We start from the raw sequence: 23,743 nt of genomic DNA, 5'->3' as shown, positions 1-23,743 counted from the left end.
CTTACGGTAGGTGTAACTTAGGTGTAACTTAAGTCTACTTAAGTTACACCTAACTTAAGTAAGTAAGTTACACCTACTTACAGTAGGTGTAACTTAAGTCTAACTTACAGTAGGTGTAACTTAGGTGTAACTTAAGTGTAACTTTGTGAGAGTAATGTTATTTTCTAAATGATGTGTTCCATGGCATGAAGCGATCATTCAAATACATGTTAGACAGTTGGTTTCTAATGAAGACTGAAGTCGTGTTTCTCCCTCACAGCTGGGAAGCTTCTGACATCAGCGACTTTCTTACCTCTGCTGGATTATGTGTGTGTGTGTATGTGTGTGTATGTGTGTGTGTGTGTGTGTGTGTGCCTACAGTCCTGGTCTCCGGTCTACCACAGCGCTGTGAGGTTTATCACTGGCTGTAGCCGCCTCTAAAGCTTCCATGTCCTCCCTGACTGTGAGACTCTGGTCTATAAGGCTCTTCTTGGCTTGGTTCCTGCTTATTGAAGCACTTTTCTTCAGAGAACCAAAAGCCATTGTGCGTTACGTCCCAGTGACATGTTGCACCTGTCTGCTCCCCGTGTTTGGACCGAAATGGAAAACAGCTTTCGGTTTTCCCTCCAAACTGAACTTAAATTGCCAAATTGTATTTCACTGGGAGTTTTCCGCTCTATCTTAAAAGAAAAGAAAGAAAAGAAAGAGTGCCTGTGTCTTAGATCGTTAGTGCATCCATAACTCCTGCACTCTGTCCATCTCGTTGCACTTTTGTATTGAAACGTTTGTTTGGTGTCATGTCCCTGTAAACTATGACGTGTGCTGCTGCTGCTGCTGCTGCTGCTGCTGCTGCTGCTGCCTTCTAGATCTTGATCTCAGTGGCTCTTTTATCTGATTAAATAAAGGTTCTTTGACAGATCACTTGATTTATAATGCAGACATAATACTATTCAATTATTGATCAATAGTGACAAAATTGTACTGATGACGATAACATGATGGACATCATGGACACATGAGTCGTGATCATGCATGAAATCAGCAACTCCTGTGAACACAGTGATCTGAATAATATCTTTTTCAGAATGAGACTGTCAGTGTCTCTGTTACCATAGTAACGACCTGAAGAAGCATTTGTGAACAGATAAAAGCTATTCAAGGTGAAATCCTCAAAACTTTTGTCTTTTAAAGGTTAGATTTGTCAGTCTATAGTTTTATTTAAGAGTCTGTTATAGACACAAACCACCGGTGTGGCTGCTGTGTGAAAACAAACTGTTTAAATACTGTTGGAGCAACATTTGAAAATAGAACTACTCAGTAGATTTATTTAAAATAATTTAAAACGACATTGATTTTCTGTCTTTTTACGTTGAGCCGAAAGCCAGTTTTCTGTCGTCTCCTCTAACCTTTATCACCATAGCAACTGACACTGCAAACAGAACCTGCTCCCTACCTAGTTATGTTCATAGCTTGAAATCAGCTTCATCAGTGTCAGAGGTGTACGAGCAAATGTGTTTTTGGACTGTGGGATTCAAGCTGGTGACTTTCTTGCTGTGAGGCAACAATGCGAGCCGCTGCCCTGCCGTGTCGTCCTCTGGTTATTTTCCCCTCAAACTATTCAGATTCTCAGCCAAGGAAAAACCTTGTCCTCACCACTTGTAAAACATGTTATAAATTCATCATTAACACTCCAACTACCGTAAATGATGAACCTCTTCCTCTTGAAATCATTTCCTTCTTTTCTCCAAACGATCGTCGTGAAAAGATCAGACACATGATGGATCAGTGGTGTTAATGCAGTGATCACAGTTTACTTCAAAACCCGCCAAAGGTTCAAACGTCGTTGATGACATCACTGGGGGCGTTCTGTCACTATGATATCACATTTTGATTGGCTGACGACACACGTCAGTCAAAGTTAGAACCAAATAGGAAATGGCAGCAATACGACTAGAGCAGGTCCACGGAGCTGTGATGCGTTTAATGACATCCAGGAAAATCCAGCTCAGCTTCACAAAAAATAACCATATTCTTTCTGGAAATAGAATCATAACATACTGAAAAAGTCATTGCATTCAGACACGTTCACACACACATTCATTTGATTATTAAAAACAATAATAATACTTTTTTGATATTGTCAGGGTCAGCAGAGAAGGCCCCACCACTGCATATCCATTGTCTCTGTTTTTAGTGCCTTCTTCATGTTTTTATCTTGTTTTCTTTTTGTCTGTGCAGTGGCTCTGTGGGGGCGCACCCCACACACACACACACACACCTTGTTGTAACCCCCCCAGCACAATGACAATAAAGGTGAATCTGAATCTGACAGCATTTGATCAGCTGATCTTAAATAGTGTCTCATTGGCATCATGTTAGCATTAGCAATGACCACGGTGTGTAGAAAAGGAAATAACAATAATAATAATAATTAATTTCACTCTGTGTGAAGTATAAGAAGAAGAAGATTATTTACACCACTGAGTTTGAACATTTAAAGGGTTCAAAGGTCACATTGTTTATTCTGATGATTTTATTTGCAGCAAGAGGTTTTTATGATAGTAAAAACATTTACTCATAAAGTCCTTCATAAACTAAATTACAGAGTACTTTAAAAGCAGTTTCGATATATTGTACTTGTTGTAATGTATCCTACTGTGTGTGTACACACACACACACACACACACACACACAGAGGAGCAGAGTATTAACCTTTCTCCCGCTGAGGAACAGTAAGTAGGAGTGACGGAGAGCGCAGAGCCTGAAGCAGGTCAGTGTTGTTTATTCTTCACATCAGTGTCATGTGGAAACTTTTGTCCTGAATTAAAGACTGTGTGTGTGTCAGTGTATGACAGTGGCATCTGTGTGTGTGTGTGTGTGTGTGTGTGTGTGTGTGTGAGCAACAGCTGCCACAACAACAACTGCATTCATCAAGGATCAGATCTAGTGACTGCACTCCATGTTTCACCCAGTTTTCTCAGGAAGAGCTGATAAAACACATCAGTTCATTTCCTTTTAGAAACAGCAGCAGCAAACAGCAGCAGCAAACAGTAGCAGCAGGAATGCACTGCTCCTGTGCTGCATGTGTGCAAACAGAGGATTATTCACACGTGCACGCTCAGTGTTTAAGGGCACAGACGTGTATATGAGGCTTGAAATGATGATGAATGATGATCTAGGTTTGAAATTGATTTTATATTAGTAATATTAATAGTTGATTTCGCTGCTTGGATTCAAACAGTAAAAACTGATGATAATGTTTCTGCTATAATGACCTGGGAAATGCTTTACTCTCCCTCAGTTACAGTTTAACCACTTGTCACAGCTTCAGGTTACATGTGGAGACACATGCTGCCCTCACTGCTGCCCTCCTGTGGTGGCAACACATATTACAGCTAGAGCACAGCTTTGTGAAATGACTCTTGTGAGAGATCTGAACCTTTTGTTTGGCACATAATGACAGCGGTGTGTGTGTGTGTGTGTGTGTGTGTGTGTGTGTTGCTATTCAGCAGATAAAGAGAACCAGAGTGGCTGTGGCTTCATGATCATGAGCACGACGTCCGACACTGTAGGTCAGATAAAAAGGATTGGACAGAAGATTCTGGTGTTTTTAGCAAACGGTGATCAGAACATCACATGTCAGATGGAGTCTGTGCTCATGCAGGAAGTACTCAACCATCTGTGAAGTCCAATGATTCCGTTACACCGAGAACAGCTGCTTTACAAGGCACTCGTTTATGTGTGTGTCGCGCTGTGGTGACTCCGCCCACATTGAGGAGGTACTATAGTAATGGAAAAAAATGATAACAAACCGAGAAGGGTGGAGCCATGCAGTAGAGTTTATAGTGGAACAGAGAGAAGTGAGGAAAGTGTATCTGACATACAACCACAGACACTACAGCGCCGTGCATGAAGGAAAAAACAAATCTATAATCTATTAATCTATGTCAACATAATAAGAAGAAGAATGAAAAATCCTACCTGTGTAGTTTCTGTCGTCTTTGTCATGTAAATATAAAAAAGAAGGAAAACACGGTTACTTTCTCAACTTGAAACAATTCAGAGATCAATTCAGCATTTGAAAGTAACTTTACTTAAAATAAATAAATACAAATATCAGAAATGTTCTTAGGTTTTGGATAATGCTGTTGCATTGATAATCATCACATTTATTACATTTATGAAATATTACAGTATTGGATAAAAATGACATGGATTTGACAAAAGTATATTTAAAATAATCACTTAATGACAATTATGACCATTTGACCCTAATTATAGGCAATGTTATTCTTTCTAACACGTCAATATTCTTCAATTCCCATTAGAAAGCCAAAGAAATAAATGTGTGTTTACAGTGTATTGTCTCTCTATGAGAAACACAAACAAAAGAAAACATTTGTGTGTGCAGCTTTATATCCAAATATCTCAACTATCAGGATGTAGAGTTATGTACAAGCCACATGGCCCAGGCTTAATTAAACAGTGCAGTGACATGTTCCCTCCACATGAGGGCAGTAACCCATCATGGTAAGTATGTAACGCCTGGCAGGAGAGGCTCCTCACTGTAGTTATTATGTAACCCAATGATATACTGCAGGGAAATGACAAGAATAGACAGAAAAATCTGCCTTTATGAAACATTATTTAACATAGAGCTGCTTAAACACTACTTGACTACAGTCTCTGTATATAGATTTATAAAATATCTGTAATATTTTTAGAATTATAATTATTATAATACAGTAACCTGTAACCTGCTGATGATTCCATCATTCATCCTAATATTAGTCACAGCAGCATCACTGGTTGCCATGACAATTTCTCTGATAACCAGCTCTCATTTCTGTCCTTTGTTTTTTTAAAAATAAAATCTAAATCATCATTTATTGTTGTTCATTCAGACCAACTGTTGTGACTGAACTGTGTCATCACATACGTACATAGTGTAGATTAGAATGTGTGGGATTACATTCACTCTCTTCACCTGTTTGTGTCACTGATAGATTCCTGTGTGGACCTTTCATCGCCTAGCAACAGGTGTTTTATCTGTCATCTTTAAAGTATTACAGGCCATTATTACTTCACCACGGACTGGGAGTGAAGTATTGTTTTCAGTGGCTCAGTGTGTGTGTGTGTGTGTGTGTGCGTGTGTGTGTGTGTGTGTGTGTGTGTGTGTGCGCGTGCGTGTGCGCGTGCGTGCTGAAGAATCTTGACCCTGACGTGGATTTGAACACGGATCTGGAGTCAGACGCTGTTACGACGCTGACAGAGGCTTGTTGTGTGAATGGGGCGGAGTCTGCCGTCTCTTCTGACTCACACGCGCCCCCCTCCGTTGCCGAGTGTAATTGCACTGTCGTAAATAGCGCTCAGTCAGCGTGACACGCCTCCACAGCTCCTCAGCACAACGATGTCATCTGACAAGTTCCATGTTTCCAGGAATATGACTTCATTATTACTTAAGTCACACAGTTGTCACATAAAATAAAGTTAGAACGAGTCAAGTCTGTACGTTTGTGTCGCCCTCACGCCGTAGCTACGGGAAGTTTCCCACTAGTGCGTCATTTAGCAGAAGCAACAGTCACAAGCTCGCTCATGGTGTTGTCCTTGTTTACATGCTGTGTACTGTAAAGCAGAAGGTATGCACATGTGCACTGGGACATGTGACGCGTCCCAGAAAAGCAGAGAAAATGCTGACGTTGTGAAAATGACTCAATCCTCAGTCCATGAATACAACAACAATAATAACTATTATAACAATAACAATAATAATAATAATAATAATACTACATCCTTACAGAGGCAGGTGGGTTTGGGGGCGTCCCACTTGCCCAGCTTGGTGCAGTGGCTGAGGTTTCTGCCCTCCAGGATGAAGCCAGCATTGCAGCTGTAATGCAGCACCGTTCCTTCCACTGGCGGTCCAGGAGGCTTCGCAGTCACCCGGCCGTTCTCCAGTGACGTCCACACTCTGGGACACAGCAGCACTGGAAAATAAGAGGACGAGACACAGAGAGAGAGTTACACACAGACACGTTGTGGAGAATGGACTTTCAAAAGTTCATAGGCGGATGAAGGAGGAGTAATGCCAGAGCAACAAACTCAGCATGCAATAAAGTCAACTGTTCCCGATACCAACTACATTGTTTCCTTCCAGATGAACTTTGACTTTAACATCATCGTAGAGACATTTAATGACGATGGACAAAACGTGTCACCGTGGTGTTACAAACATCTGCAGAGAAACGACATGTTGATGCTCCAGGTTTATGTGCAACTGTGGGCAGGGGAATTCAAGAGGGTTAGGGAGAACCTTGATGATGAGCCGTGGTCTGCATGTCCTGCATGTCCTGCATGTCCTGTATGTCCTGCATGTCCTGCATGTCCCTGCCTGTATGTCCTGCATGTCCCATCCTGTATGTATGTCATGCATGTCCTGCATGTCCTGTATGTCCCCCCATGTCCCATGTCCTACATGTCCTCCTACATGTCCTGCATGTCCTGCATGTCCTGCATGTCCTGTATGTCCTGCATGTCCTGCATGTCCTGCATGCATGTCCTGCATGTCCTGCATGCATGTCCTACATGTCCTGCATGTCCACATGTCCTGCATGTCCTGCATGTCCTACATGTCCTGTATGTCCTGCATGTCCTGCATGTGCATGTATCCTGCATGTCCCTGCATGTCCTGCATGTCCTGCATGTCCTACATGTCCTGCATGTCCCATGTATGTCCTGCATGTCCTACATGACCTGTATGTCCTGCATGTCCTGCATGTCCTGTCCTGTATGTCCTACATGTCCTGTATGTCCTGCATGTCCTGTATGTCCCATGTCCTGCATGTCCTGTATGTCCTGCATGTCCTACATGTCCTGCATGTCCTGCATGTCCTGTATGTCCTGCATGTCCTACATGTCCTACATGTCCTGTATGTCCTGCATGTCCTGCATGTCCTGCATGTCCTGCATGTCCTGCATGTCCTGCCATAGCTACCACGACAGACGTTTGACTGTGAATCAGATAGCCAGTGCTGGAAGCATCTCCCATGATGGAGTACAGAACATTCTGCACAATGGCATGTTGAAGGTGGGCGATCAAAAGCCCACCAGGCAGATCCAGCTGGTTTTCTTGAACAAGAAACCCAGGATGAGCGTTGCGTCCACCACTTCGAGACAGAGACAAAAAGACAGCCGTCCATGCAGTGAGAATATCTGCTATTGAGGACTTTTCTGACTTTGAAAACTTCTATACCAAGGGCATACATGCACTGGAACACTCATGGAAGAAGTATGGAGAGGCAGGGGAGACAATGATGGAATAAGATTAAAGAAGTGGCAGCAGTGGTGCAGAAGGTAGAGCACAAGGTCAGCAGTTAGATACATGAAAACATGTCACTTGTATGTGAACAGTAAAACAAGTGTCACATACTTTTAAGTCGTCATGTAGAGAATAAATATTTACAATGTCAGCAAATAACAGACTCTTTTCAAATCCAGCAGCCATGGAGCTTCTATTTGAATCCAATTCTATTATTAACCACTCAAACTCCACCTGGAGACAATTTATTTATATAGATATAGATATAGATATATATATCCCACTTATAGAATTTGTGAGCAGTGCAACTGATTTTGATGTTGAATATGAGCCAGGGAGGAAGTTTTGGTGATTTAAATGATCCAAAAACTAAGTGGCCGTTGCAGAATTGGCGAGTGTTTTATATAGTTTATTCATTCAATATTACTGTTGTAGAGCACCAGCTCACAACATACAGTAAGACAAAAACAGGGGGAGTGTTCTCTGATGAACACGGCTGCTCTGAAAACACCCCCATCAGCACTTGGTACTTTCCTCCTGATGAAATGAACCATAGACTGTATGAAATGAACACATGAGCAAAAAATCCAATATTCTTATGTTGAAGGTTGAAATGGATGTAACCATTGGTTAATAATAAATGTAAGTAATATCAGAATATTATAGAAAACTAATATCACTTAATCAAGACTATTAATAATAAATACAGTAGAACAAATAATACTGCTGCTAGTGATAATAATAAGGATCCTGCAGCCTGCAAGATGATTTATGATTTATTTAAATCTACACATCATCAGGTAACAGGTTTATTGTACTGACTTTGACACATAATCAAATCAGAGCAGGGAGGTCACTATTCCACTCACAGAATGTCTGAACACGTTCGTTAGAGTTTCTGAAAACTCAAATTGATGAATGTCTTATTTTGTCCACAAACTCAAAATAATACATTTTAACAATTTCTTTGTTGCAGCAAAAGCCCGAAAATATTCACATTTTAGAAAATGACAATTGAGAAAAAACACACACAGATCTAATCAATCATCAAAATATGAATTTAGTATTTAGCAATTATTATGTTAAACTAAGCAGACACACAGGGAGGGAATGCTACAAGGAAAAACAGGACACAAGTCAAACAACGGCCCAGTCCTAACGTCCCCCAGTGTTGAAGACTTTAAGTCTCACACACTTTGATTAATGACATCATCGTATCACTGTCTGAGTGCAATGGTTCAAAATGTCATCATTCTGTCATAAACACTTTACTTTGGTGACGATAAAATATGTTGCCTGATTGTTTGATTTCTTTTTTCACTTTTTTAATTAGTTTTATGTTAAATTAGCGTTGACTTAAAGCTGCAGTATGTAATTGTTGTTGATATTATTAGTACCAGCAGCAATTCTTATGCAGTTACAGACTTTGACTCATGAAAACACTCACGATACTGTCCACCTTGCACCGTGAGGCGGCCCGTGGCCTTTTTTAAAGGATCTGTGCTAGAACAACGTAACACACACAGACAAGTCAAATATGAAGACAGACCAGACAAGTCGCACAAGGACAGACGACCTACAAATGAGTTTCTTATACTATCATTTCTTACCCTACATTGAAGATATTAATGTTGCAAAATGTGCTTCTTCTATTTTGTTCCTGGTAAACGGCAGAGCCCTTGAATATAATTGTGTTAAGCTGGCGAGCTTGTTGAATCTTCGTGCCACCGTAGGAGCAAAGATAACTCCAATCTGCAGCTTTCACTCTTATATAAGACAGAGAAAACAAAAATCCCTGCTTGCAGAAACGTCAGGGAAATCTAAATTCCACCGCTGTTAAATAGGAACTGAGAGAACCGAGATATACGAGGGATTTCATTCGATCATTGGCCTTATTCTCAGTATTTGCAGAGGCAGTGCAGACGTGAGTCCAATAAGAACATTTAGGTTTAAAAATATACGCAGTTTAACCACAAACACATCATACACATCATTTCTTAAATGCTAAAAATAATAGTCGTACATATTAAACTGAGATAACATCCAGTTAGTGAACCCAAAGCAAACACACTCTCTATTACTTGATGCCTAGTGTTTGCTCACTGTGTGAACGGCTGGGTTTCTCTTCTCTCTCCATAATATTGTAAAGGGTTTTTTTGACTAAATGAATTGAATTGAATTGAAAATCACTTGTCGATGAATACTTTTCAAATGCATCTAAAACAGAAGAGACTCCTCCTCTCCTCCTCGCTCAGCATGGTATAGTTGCACATAACCACTCAGTTATACTAGTAAAATGAAAGATAACATAAAATGAAGACATGATTCTATTTAAAATCCCTGTAAACAGTATCAATAGGATGTAGTTATATTTTCATATGCACAGAGGTCTGAAGCAAAGATTCATTTTTCATGCGTCGAGTTATAAATAGTTCCACATCAACACTTTTGTTTTGAGATTCTGTAAAACACCATCAACAATATTGTTATGGTAATATCACAATATAGTGATATCATTTTCATATCACCCACCTACAGAACAGTAGGTGGGTGATATGAGTTTCTCCTCAGTCTGATTTAACAACAGCCTACAGATCATAATCACCAGCTTTAACTTAACCCCAGTTGTCTGTGGACCATGATAAGATGCACCAGTGGAATTAGGAATAAAACAATAAACTTCCAGCACTAACCATCACAGCTTTACTTTTCACCCTCTCCACTCTCATAGCGTCGTAGAGACTTCCATTCAATGACAATGAGCATAAAAGATAAAATGTGGTTAGAGAGCAGCTGGTGAATATAGCAGAGCATTTAGCAGCCAGAGATTTCCCTCAGGATTCGGCAGGAAAACCAGAAATAGAATAAAACGGCAGATTATTCACTCAGTGTCCAGAAAGAGTCCAACTGAGTAATAATATTCCTGCAGCTTTATTGCTACATATGTAAATATGATGCTGCCCTAAAATATCTGCTGGTGCAGGGTTTAACACGATGGAAACGTTTGGAGTGAATGATCTGCATATTTGATTGTGACTTTGATCCAGGTTTGGGACTAGCACTAGGGAGGAGTCAATTTAAACTGGGTTTCCATCACGATTGGGTCTGGAATGGTGAAGCCTTTGGTCTGGCTGCGTTTCGACTTTACTTGGTAGGCGGGGTGTGGGCGGGGCCTGATATATGTATGGCGTGATGACATCGAAACTTAAGGTTGCGTCACGTTCCTTTAGTGTAGAACTGCACAGAATAAAAATGACTATGAAAAAGTGAGAGTATTTCACAGTTAGCGCTCCGTGGAAGGCTGGAGCAGATCTGTCTGGGAAGATTTTACTGACAGGAAGAGAGAGAAACAGGATGAAAGTGGGAGGACTTACAGCATCTGCTGTGATGCGTTATGTTCGTCCATGTGCCGTTGGGTAAGCACTTCCTGACCTTGGGCCCGACGATCACGCGGTTTCCTCTGCAAATGTACTCAATCTCATAATCCACAGGAAGGATCTGCACACTGCGGATCTATAAGAGAAACATGGAAGAGGAGACGATAATTAAAGAGTGACCGACGCCGTCTCATAGCACTTGATATCATTCACACGAGGAGCCTCTTCATTCTTTCTCCATATGACAGTAAGACTGAATTGATGGAAAGTCACTGTCACATTGTAAATGACACCTTCTCTCTGCTTGGGAGGTAGATAATAAATATGATGAATGTTTCCCTTGTCTCTTTTACAGCATGTGATACATTTAGAGGCTCAGTAGCAAAGGTTTGGGCAGTTTGTTCCTCCTTGAATCAGACAGACAGACAGACAGACAGACAGACGACTTTATTGATCCCTTTGGGAGGTTCCCTCGGGGAAATGAACAGTATCAGCAGTGGTTTCTCTTCTAATCTGAGCATTGCTATGGTGTCCACCTTGTTGCTGGAGGACAACCTTTGGAGCAGAAGCAGCAGTAAACCAGTTGTTTCCAGTGGTGAAACAAAGCTCTGTTTCATGACTCCAGTGCGTTTGAAAATCACCTGATGTTGAAACTGAAACCTTTGGCTTGGTGATGTGAGAATACGCCTCTAACTTGGTTCTTTGTCGGCTGTTAAATAAAAAAACAATGACCTTATTGTTGTGTAAATGTTGATACACCTCACAAATGTTCAGACTCATCACAGCTTCACCATCGGCAAATACTAATTTCATTCTTTTTTTACTTTTATTTTATTGTTGTGTTCACATTAATTGAATTAAATTTAACACAAATCCTGATTGAATCTTGTCCAAACCAGAATTGCTGTTAGTTTGACTGTAGTAGTGTACTAGGTACTTTAACACTTACTGTGGAGAAAGCAGAGGAACATGCAGGTTCTGCTTCAGTCACATGTCACAAAGCATCATGGGCCATATGAATAAGATGGATGTGGATGAGTAGAATGAATCATCTTACTTCTAGTAAGGATGGTAAGATGATGGTTGAGACATGTCAGCTGTGCCAGGTGAAGAGGAAAAATAGGTGAATGGTAAAGATGTTGTGCATCAATTCCCAAACTTCTGAATCTTATAAGCCATTGTAAACTGTGACAGTCCATTGTATTTAATAAACAGGTGGAACATCAGAGGATTAGGGGCGGAATTTTGGAATAAATGATTTAATTTAACCAGAATTTTGATTTCATTGTTTCATGGTCCATTTACAAATGAGAGGAAAAGAGGGGGATATCTGTGATTGATCCTCCATTCACTGAGAACAATGAGGATTTACATCATAGAGCAAGTTTACTTTTACTTTACTAGTTTTGCTACTCACTCATTCAAACTCGTTCCTTTATACATCAAATAGCCATCAGGAGCAGTTTGGAGTTCAGTGTCTTCCCTTTTATATCCTTCTGGTCTACCTCGTGAACCACACCCAGCCAGCAATCCCACTGACCTGCCACTTCATCAGCCTGCACGGGGCAGATGTTACTCAAACCTGCCACTTCATCAGTCTGCACGGGGCAGATGTTAGTCATCATCTAACCACTTTATCCTCCACCAGAGGGTCGCGGGGGGTGCTGTGCCAATCTCAGCTACATCGGGCGATAGGCGGGGTACACCCTGGACAGTTGGCCAGTCCATCGCAGGGCCACACACACACACAGATAGAGACAAACAACCATTCACTCTCACACTCACTCCTACGGTCAATTTAGAGTGTCCAATTTACCTAATCCCCACATTGTGGGAGGAAGCCGGAGTACCCGGAGAGAACCCACACACACACGGGGAGAACATGCAAACTCCATGCAGAAAGGCCCTTGTTCCAACCGGGGCTCGAACCCGGGTCTTCTCGCTGCAAGGCGAGAGTGCTAACCACTACACCACCGTGTGGCCCTGCACGGGGCAGATGTTACTCAAACCAGCTGAATTTATTTAACTGCAGATCCACAACTTTTCATCTCTGACCGAAAATCTGTGTAAAATGATGCAGAAGACATCTGGATAAATAAGATTGTATTTATCAACAGATGCAAGAAAAATAAAGACTTAAAAAAAAAAACATTTCCACTGTCAAGAATAAACATTTGTGCAAAATCTATATTAAGCAGCCAACAAATATGGCATCATATTTATCCTATGACCTCATTAGGAGAAACATCCTTCTCTGCAGCTTTGATTGGTAACACGTCCAGATGTTGTTTCCCACAAATGAAAACAAATCAAGTCTGAAAAGACAAGATGAGATAAAGTTGAAGATACCATCGACTTCAGTGTAATCCTTGTGTCCTCAGTCAGAACCACATTTTCACTGAGAGTGAGCGTATGTGTCTCAGACTGGATCTCAGCACAGGTGCTGAGCCGGGACTACACACAAGACTACTGATTATGATTATCAGTCTGTACTGATTATGATTATCAGTCTGTACTGATTATGATTATCAGTCTGTACTGATTATGATTATCAGTCTGTACTGATTATGATTATCAGTCTGTACTGATTATGATTATCAGTCTGTACTGATTAAGATTATGATTATCAGTCTGTACTGATTATGATTATCAGTCTGTATTGATTAAGATTATCCGGACATGATACAAACACACTGATCTATCACTGGAATGTATTTTTATAGATGAATAGAGTTTGCAGCAGCAACAACAACAACAACAACAACAACAACAACAACAACAACAACAACAACAGTGTTCTCTGTACCTGTTCTTGTGTCAGCCCTCTGTAACGGATCCCGCCTTCCCTGGGAGGCCGGATGATGGCACAGCCTAAAAACAATAAAAGAGGAGGAGGAGGATGAAGAGCAGATAAAGAAAGCTGTGTGTACAGATCAGGTACACTAACGAGATATATTTCAATTTAACCAACATTTTCCATACTACACAAGTTACATCACTTCATTTAGCGATCTCTGCAGTCTTACTTCACTCCATTATCATTATCATGAACACACACACACACACACACACATTACCTCCAGCTGATGAATTATGTATGGTGACGACGAGAGACGGAAGAGCACAGAGGATCATCAGAAACAAGAGCTGTGCCATCTCTGGATCTGGAAGAGACGGAAGTGAGTGAACGTGTGACAGAGAAAATATCTTTACAGTATTAATACTTCACTGTCAGTCCTCAGTTACTGACGTCAACTTCAAGTGTCCAACTACTTTTTGTCAAAAAACACACACATTTGTCAACCAGTGTAAGACACAGAAAGGAAGTGTCCACAGTTTGTCCACACTCTTCTTCTCTTTGTATTTCCACGTCACACCACAACAGTGTGTTTGTGTTTCAGAGACGTCACATCATGACGTCATCAGTGCAGCACTCACATCAACTGAGACCAAACACGTGATTTTTGCTCTTTTAAACACAAAAGTACAAACAAGTGAGAGATTGAAAAACTCAGAAGCATTAAATGAATTAAAGGTCACTTTTTTAACCTCATGTTTCTGGTCCTATAACGCAGTGTCGTCACAGACATCAGGAGCAACGTGGGCTTCATTTCCCTTCACCAAGCGCGAGCTAGCCGTTAGCACCATGCTAGCTCATCCTGCTAAAGCTAAAACTGCTAAAACAACATTAGTTCATAAACCAGCGCCACCTGTCGACGTTCAACAGCCTGCGTTTGTTAATTCTACCCCAAAAAGCAGCCATGACAGAAGCTGTGTGTGTTTAAATGAGTCCGTCTGCGGCGCCGGTCCTCGGTCCCCGGTCCCCGGTCCTCTGTCCCCGGGCTCCGTGTTTACCTGCGGGACGATTCACTCACCCCGTGTGGGTTGGGCGAATCCAAAACAGTGAAAACTAGGGGGGTGTTCTGTGATGAACACGGCTGCTTTGAAAACACCCCCATGAGCACTTGGTACTTTCCTCCTGATGAAACGAACCATAGACTGTATGAAATGAATACAGGTTAAAATGGATGTAACCATTGGTTAATAATAAAAGGGTCAGTTTATCTCATACTATTGTTCTCTGTTTAAGTAATATCACTTAATCAAGACTATTCTAACATGCCACACTACAAAATAAGTCATTAAAGTGTGTATGAGTCGTGCTGATATCGTAACCGATCAATATCGGTATCGTATCGGAAGTGAAAAAGTTGTATCGGGACATCCCTACACATTTGGGCATATCATGTTTGATTCGGGGAAGTGCAGATTCTCTCCAGGTAGAGCTGATCCTGGTTTTATATTTTGGGCTGATGGAGGCACTAGATAGAAGTTGAACCGGTGACCCTCCAGTTACAAGCCAAGTTCCCTTTCCACTTGGCCACGGGCTGTCAATAACGGGCTGACCTACTTCACAAAAAGTACAAATTTGTGCATAATGTCGTGACTAATCTACAGTCACATCTGTAGGAGCTAATATCATTTTCAGTTGTTTTACATCAATGTACAGTAAATGAATTCATGTTATTACAGTGTACAGTAATCTTATACATGTTATTATATCTCTCGTCTTTGTCTGATGTACTGTACATGACCACATGAATAGTATTCCAACATCACACTTTCATAAGCATCTTCAAACCAGGAGCTCCATTCTTGCATTAGCATCTCATTACAGACCCAGACTGTCTTTTAAATGTCCTCGAGCCACATTAGAGGTCAAACATCTCACTTACTCATCCTCTGCTCCACACAAGGGACGGGCTGGCGCCAATCAGGACGCCAGTCCATCACAGGGTCATAAAGAGACCCACGCTCAGACTCTATGGTCAATTTAGAGTGTCCAATATACCTGATCCTCATATTGCATGTAACCAGAGAGAACACGCACACGGAGAACAATCAAGGCCTTGATTGTGAACCAGTGCACCCACCGCGTGGCCCGCCAAACATCTCCTATACAAAATAATTATGAATAATTCAAATACAATAAAAATAAACGTGGTCTCATTATTTAGAGAACATTTCTGGAACCATGTTTGTAAAGACGCTCAAATCCACATGTTGGAGAACCAAGAATGTATGAGTTAGGTTCACACACACACACACACACACACACACACACAGCTGCATGAAATCTGGTTGTGTTTTACTGGACTTCACAGTTAAAAATATTTGATTCACAAAGTCATTTTCCTTCAGTATAATCAATAAAACATCAAAGCAACACTAGCTTGGTTTTTTTTTCAACAATGCACATTCTTGATGGTCAACGCTGAACTACTTCCTGTGTTTACTTACTATCAGTGTCAGTTCTAGTTACCTTGACCTGTTTATAGTTAGTTAATTAGTTTTGTAATTATTATTTTTGATGGATTTATTTTTGTGTAATACTGTGAGAGTAAATGTAGATGTTGCTGGTGTGTGATGGATCTCAGACAATGTCCCTTAAATGTTACTAATATGATTTATAAATAGAACTTGTCTCCTCACAGAACAGCAGATAGAATTTGTATAGAAATAAAACATTATTTCTACAAAAAATATACATGCAGTCAACTCTATAATTATAAAGATCATTTTGGAACAAACACTGGTTTGACCAGGTCAAATAAACCTGGTTAAGCTTCTTAACTCTTCTCACTGGAGTCAATGTAAAACCTAGGCTTTTTCTCTGACTCTTAGCACACTTGGAAACTCACCAGACCAGGTACCTGGTACTGTGCTAGTGGAAACACAACTTAACTGAGCCATGCCGAGGCGAGGCGAGGCGAGGCGAGTAGAGCCGGTGGAAACACGTGATAATGTCACGTGTTTCCACGCCACTCCCTCTGCAGCTGTTCTTCATCTGTAACAGTTGTAGCTTTAAATGATGCTAATTTAACTCCAATCCATGTGAACAGACTTCATCTGACGGTGTGTCTCTGGCAGGATTCATGAGAAAGAGACGGGTTGTCCCAACTAGTCACAAGTCAGAAGCTCCTTCACACACACACACACAGGTTTGAGCAGCTATTCTTATAAGGACTCGAGTCTTGAGTTCCATTGTCTTGTCCAGCATAAACAAAATGTTACCCCCAACCATAACTCATTAACTAATTAACTAACCTTAACCACAATTCAACTCATATCCCTAACCTTAATCAGTTCCTCTGAAATTAGGTTCTGCCTCATTAGGACCAGGTTTTGGTCTCAGAGAAAACTACTGGTGTTTGCCAGAAATGGACCTAAAGAGGTAACAAATACAAGAAGACATTCACACTGAGCGCATCAACGATACACACACTACAAAAATACAACAATAAATACACGCTCACACATAACAAAGCAGTAAGGTGTGTGTGTGTGTGTGGTTATATTTATTACCTTTTCAGACCTTTACTGGCAAAAACATTGACCTTGTCAGGACCAGTAATCCTCATGGAGACCAAAACCTGGTTCAATGAAACAGAACCCTATTTCTGAGGGACAGATTATTTTCATTGTGGTTACAATAACTGGTCATGGTTAAGAACAAAGTTCTGTTTAGTTTGTCCAAATGAACGGAAGTCAATGCATCGTCCTCAGAAGAATAGCTGCACAAACCTGAGTGTGTGTGTGTGTGTGTGTGTGTGTGTGGATGGGGGAGGGAACAGATGGCAGCAAGGTTTGCTTGTGGAGTCCAGACAAACTCTGCTGGAGACTTCATTATCCAGAGTATTTTTACAGTTCATGGACACAGTGTGTGTGTGTGTGTGTGTGTGTGTGTGTGTGTGTGTGTGTGTGTGTGTGAGGAAATGTTCATGAATCCTCTCAAACTGCACATTAGCTCGTGCATTTACTTCAGATGTTCCAGAGAAACAGTTTTGATTTTCAACTCACAAGCGCCCCTACAGTTTCCTAGAGTCATTACCGTGACACGTGATGTGAGGAGTCATTCACTCCTCACATCAAATCTAAATCTAAATCTACAATAAATCTAAAAAATCTAAATGAATCAACACAACGTTACAGAAAACAATGATGTCATCCAAAAGGTGGAGTCATTTTTCAGGAATATTCCTTATCTCACGCAGTTGGATTCATTTTGTCACATAAAATAAACAATGACAACAAGTCAAAACATGCCATTTCACCACAGACACAGTGGTCAGGGTTCCAGAAGTGATGGCTCATCAGGTCCATGCTATAATGTACACATATATATCTATATATACAGTATATATATATCTATATCTATATATATGTATATATATATATATATCTATATATATATATCTATATATAGATATGTATATATATACAGTATATACACACATATGTGTGTATATACTGTATATATATATACATATCTATATATAGATATATATATGTACATAATATATATATATTATGTACATATGTGTATATACTGTATATATATATATATATATATACATATATTGTTGACCATACACAATTTTAATTAAAAAAAAATTGAATTATGGTATCTCAGTGGTAACGTATGGTATATAATAACGTATAGTATATAACGTATAGTATATAATAACGTAATGATCACTTATTGTGATAGTGACAGTGAACTCTTAAAGCTTGAAACCGGCATTGGTGCCATTAATTTTTGTTATGAGCTTTGCCAGTCCACATTTTGTGTGTGTGTGTGTGTGTGTGTGTGTGTGTGCGTATGCGTGTGTGCACATGTACGCGTGTGTGTGTGCGTGCGTGTGTGTGTGGCAGACAGCAGGAGTCATTAATATTAGTGACCACACAGTGAGCTGGATAAAAGCAAACTCTCAGTGAGTGAATACAGCATGCATGAGAGGCAGAACAACCAGCTCACTCACTCACTCACTCACTCACTCACTCACTCACTCACTCACTCACTCACTCAGTGGCCCATCAGTGGTGTGGAGCACACACAGAGACAGAGAGGGCCAGAGCTGATTAAAGTGTCAGTGCTGCACACAGTGATATCTGTTAGCCCACAGGACAGAAACTACTGTAATTGTTTGAACAGTGGTTCTCAATAACAGGTCTAGGGACCCTGAGGGTTCTATGAAGAGGTCCCAGGGGGTCCCCAGAGAAAAAAAAACAAAACAAAAGCTGTTACAGTTTATAATACGATCATGTGATGGAACACGAGTTTCGATGTGCGTATCATTCGCATTATAAAACAACAACACTGAGCGAGCTAATAACAATGTAGCCACATAACGTTCTGGATTATTAAAAGACCGCGTCCAGCATGAAAATGAGGAGGATTTTTAAACCCTGCATGTGACTTCAAATGAACACTAACGTAACGTAGATTAAAGTGTCCATGTCCACTCTCATGTCCACTGGCCACTCTCTCTCCGCTGCTAAAGAATCCACGCGTATGTTGTGTAGAAACTCTGGAGAAAATGTGTGCGTTCACGCTGCGTCTTCTTCTTCCGTAGAGATTTAGTTCTTCTGCGATGTGTTTTTGTTTGTCCATCTTCAGCCAACATTGAAAACAGGGGAGCAGTAACAGTGAGGAGTCGCCCCATGTGTTTCCTCTGTGAGCAGCTGATTGGCCTAAAATTGGTATCACCACGCCCAAACTAGGAATGGATTCACAGCGATCAAATACAACTTTTATGGTTTTAAGACCCACAACACTGTGATTTGAAACACTGAGTGGCTTCTTTGAAATTTCAACTTGCAGTAAACTACTCTGTAAATATCTAGCTGGTTTGATCACGGTCACTTGCATTCATCTCGACAACCTACCCAAGGCCTTATCGTAACCTTAACAATTACCGGTTCATGTCTAACCATAACCTGAACTTAACCTTGACCATTACCAGTTCATGTCTAACCATAACCTGAACCTAACCTTGACCATTACCAGTTCATGTCTAACCATAACCTGAACCTAACCTTGACCATTACCAGTTCATGTCTAACCATAACCTGAACCTAAACTTAACCATTACCAGTTCATGTCTAACCATAACCTGAACCAAACCTTAACAATTACCATTTAATGTCTAACATAACCTGAACCTAAACTTAACCATTACCAGTTCATGTCTAACCATAACCTGAACCAAACCTTAACCATTACCAGTTCATGTCTAACCATAACTTCAACCTAAACTTAACCATTACCGGTTCATGTCTAACCATAACCTGAACCTAACCATAATTCACATCTTAGTCCTAAACTAAACCAGTTCCTTGGAAATGAGGTTCTGCCTCATTAGGACAAGGATTTGGTCTCCATGAGGACTACTGGTCCTGACAAGGCCAGAAAAGGTCCTAACAAATACAAGAACACACACACATTTTTGTACAGCTATCTCATGGAGGATTTATCATGTAATCTTAACTTGTAATCTTAACATGTAATCCTAATTTAACCACAGTGCAAATCTTATTTCTAACTGCACCAGTTCCTAAGAAACGAGGTACTGCCTCACTGGTCCTGGTCTTAGTCTCCATGAGGACTACTGGTCCTGGCAAGGTCAATGTTTATGTCAGTACAGGTCCTAAAGAGGAAACAAATACAGGACACGCACACGCGCGCCACCTAGCGACTTTATGATGCCGGAAACGGCAAAGAAAAGGGCGCTGATTTGCGTCCATTTCACAATCACAAGCAGCGCACATTAGAGATGAAACGGACGCTGGAGACATAGTTACTGTTGTGATGTGATGGCGCGAGGAAGGCCGAGCTCAGCCGGGACACACACACACACACAGTAACAAAATGTCACCTGCACCGTGTTAATGACATAACATGTATATTGTATGTAAAGCAGCAGACACAGGGATTGTGGCCCGTGCACAGAACAGAATACACGGCCTGCGCGTGCAGACTGTGACATATGGCTGTAAATGATGTACAAGGAAAATGGAGGCATTTGTGAACAGATATAGGTGATAATCTGTGATAATCTGTGATAACTACTTACTCTTAGTTTCGTGTTGTGTCACGAGATGACAGCTGTTCCTCAGGGCTGGAGCTTCCAGGGAAAAACCCTCCGTGGGATTATTTGGTCCAAATGAATATCTTATGTGCAACGATTCTTTTTTATATATGGCTACAAATGTGCACGCTGCTCCGCGCATGTTAGAGAAGGCGAGACATGATTCTTCTTAATCCTCCTTGTGTTAAAGGTAACAAATGACACAACATCCATAGATGAAAACAGAAATATCCATGCACTATATACAAACGCGTCCTCCACAAGCGACAGAACAGCGATGCACCGCACTCCCCTCCGTTTCTCTCCTCCCCCCTCTCTCTACAATCCTCAGCTAATTCACGACGTCACGATGGAGACGTGCCGTGCGTAACAGCCCCGCCCTCTTCCTCTCCAACATGAAACACGCTCGGAGTAAACACAAGGAGTAAAGATCTGATGTTCTGAATATTTGTTATCAATAAAGTTTGTTTAAAAAAACAAAAACACGCTCGGGTCTAAACCCACAGCAAAAAGATCATGAATCTGAAGTGGATTCACGCACTGGTGACACGTGGGTGCTGAGACAGGAAGAGGAGGAGACACGCGAGCGCAGGTGCACATATGGCGCTGCTGCTGCTGATGCTGCTGCTGCTGTTGCTGCTGCTATTAGCAGGACATTGTCAAGCCCCTTTGTAAAGCTCTTGGAGCTTAAGTCACACCCCCACAGATGAAGTGATGCAGCCATCATGCCTGTACTTACTGTACAAGCCTGTGGGGGGCAGTGCAACGATCTCAGGTTGCTGCAGTTGGTCAGGTCTAGGTTCAGCAACGTTATGATGTCAGCTGAATATACTGAATGACCACATTATTCCATCAACGGATTTGTATTGCCCTGATGGCACGAGCGAGAGGCGGTCCAACCAAATATTAGAGTGCGAGAGGCGGTCCAACCAAATATAGAGTGGTCCAACCAAATATTAGAGTGCGAGAGGCGGTCCGCAAATATTAGGCGAGTGTCCAACCAAATATTAGAGTCAAATAGTGGTCCAACCAAATATTAGAGTGCGAGGCGGTCCAACCAAATATTAGCGTAGAGGCGGTCCAACCAAATATTAGCGTGCGAGAGGCGGTCCAACCAAATATTAGAGTGCGTGACCCTTTTTTTCTTGGCCAGACAGTGTATATATTACATGTTGTTTAAAATACACATGGACTTGACAAAATTGTATTTAAAAAGACACTTAGAAGTGAATTTGACCACATTTATAAGAAGATAAGAATCGTTTTGAACACGCGTAAATATCCTCCATTTAACATGAGAAAGCCAGATAAACCAGGTATCATCTGAAATGAAAGGTAATAACTGTATTTGAAGCGTGTAATACAGATCATAAACATAAAAAGATTTCTTTATTTTAGACTGTATTTACAGTCAACACCTGAAAAGAGTCCAGAGAAACGACCTGTGTGCACCTTTACGTCATGTTATCTCAGTGGAAAGTCTCTTGTATATTAGGATATAGCCCAACATTGCATACTGATTTGATTTATATCATAATGTATGTCAATTCGATAACTTCTTGGTAATAATATTTCATTCAAACAATGGAATAAAGGCTGCTGAGATGATGGTTTTATTGATATAATGTATGAAAAATGAGTGACAATCTAACTCAGAAATGCTTTTATCAGACCGGAGATCAGTGAGGGTGGAAGTGTTTAAGAGAAGGTTCAAGTTCAGTTTTGAAGCATGGTTGTATGAGGCACTGTGACCCCACACACACACACACACACACAGTCCATAATAGAAGTCTCAAACTTGTATCCTCCCCAATTTAATATGAACTTAAGTGTTTTCATATTTATATTCATTTTACATCATCCATGTTTCTCATGCAAACGACAGTATATATTGTTCCATATAAAAACACCTTCATTTTTAAACTCTGCCAAACACTGTCATGAATATTGTTACTGCAATAATTCATGAGTGAATCATTGCAATCATTGAATCACGCCCCCCCCCCGTGCCTCACACAGCCACACCTCAAAAAACAAGTCAACCTGTCCCTTTAAAATGTTTTAAAACAACTTCAGAACATCTGTACAACAAACCAGTGAAATATTACAATCAGCAACATGTAGAACTGTACACTTCAATATCTTCAAGCTTTGTAGTAATTACATACATAATATAATACAGTTCATTTGTTTGTCAGGGTTAGTGCAGCATCGTGACAGAGATCACAGCTCTTCAAGTGTCATCCACAAACAGTGCTCGCGTGACTGAGATCATTTTTAAAAGCACACATTTGCCCTTTCATTGGTTACATGGTTTAAATGGGTAACTTTCTCACTTCAACTTACAGAAGAGAAGACAAACCAGCACATGGACTAACAGCCAAATGATTCTACTTATACAAATGTAAACAATATGCAAATCATACAAATCTCACATCAAAACACTTACGACATAAACATCATTAAACATCGGCCGAGTGTCATCATCTTTGTGTCGCTGTCACACATGTCAGTTAAATACATCACTACTGGAACTGGAACTGTGGAAACAGTCAGACTTCAGTCTTCAGAGTCAGACTTCAGTCTTCAGAGTCAGACTTGTCAGACTTCAGTCTTCAGAGTCAGACTTGTCAGACTTCAGTCTTCAGAGTCAGACTTCAGTCTTCAGAGTCAGACTTGTCAGACTTCAGTCTTCAGAGTCAGACTTGTCAGACTTCAGTCTTTAGAGTCAGACTTCAGTCTTTAAAGTCAGACTTCAGTCTTCAGAGTCAGACTTCAGTCTTCAGAGTCAGACTTCTTCAGAGTCAGACTTCAGTCTTCAGAGTCAGACTTCAGTCTTCAGGAGTCAGAGACTTCAGTCTTTAGGAGTCTTCAGAGTCAGACTTTAGTCTTTAGAGTCAGACTTTAGTCTTCAGAGTCAGACTTAGTCTTTAGAGTTTAGAGTCAGACTTAGTCTTCAGTCAGACTTCAGCTTTAGGAGTCAGACTTCAGTCTTCAGTCTTTAGAGTCAGACTTTAGTCTTAGAGTCAGACTTAGTCTTCAGAGTCTCTTTTTAGTCTTCAGAGTAGACTTGTCAGACTTAGTCTTCAGAGTCAGACTTAGTCAAGTCAGACTTAGTCTTCAGAGCAGACTCCAGACTT

At 40.8% G+C, this 23,743-nt stretch overlaps 1 protein-coding gene across 2 annotated transcripts in view; it reads right to left on the bottom strand.

Annotated features, from left to right (window-relative positions):
* Positions 1-20,918, bottom strand: part of gabbr1a (gamma-aminobutyric acid (GABA) B receptor, 1a) — a 64,852-nt gene extending 43,934 nt beyond the window's left edge. The window contains exons 1-6 of one of the 2 annotated variants that reach the window (XM_044034180.1): positions 20,589-20,918; positions 13,749-13,835; positions 13,478-13,542; positions 10,669-10,807; positions 5,778-5,963; positions 3,961-3,978 (exon numbers count right to left, since the gene is read on the bottom strand). In XM_044034180.1, the coding sequence (XP_043890115.1) occupies positions 3,961-3,978; positions 5,778-5,963; positions 10,669-10,807; positions 13,478-13,542; positions 13,749-13,835; positions 20,589-20,745 (652 nt within the window). In that variant the 5' untranslated portion in view covers positions 20,746-20,918. Of the gene's footprint in view, positions 1-3,960; positions 3,979-5,777; positions 5,964-10,668; positions 10,808-13,477; positions 13,543-13,748; positions 13,836-14,220; positions 14,657-20,588 lie in introns of those variants that run through there. The other variant, XM_044034181.1, reaches the window with a different exon arrangement.
* Between the last annotated feature and the right edge of the window lie 2,825 nt (positions 20,919-23,743).

Source organism: Solea senegalensis, linkage group LG9 (assembly GCF_019176455.1).
Source record: "Solea senegalensis isolate Sse05_10M linkage group LG9, IFAPA_SoseM_1, whole genome shotgun sequence".
In the NCBI taxonomy this organism is placed as follows: Eukaryota; Metazoa; Chordata; class Actinopteri; order Pleuronectiformes; family Soleidae; genus Solea; species Solea senegalensis.
Note: the sequence above shows the minus strand (reverse complement) of the source record. Positions and strands in the feature narration are given on the sequence as shown.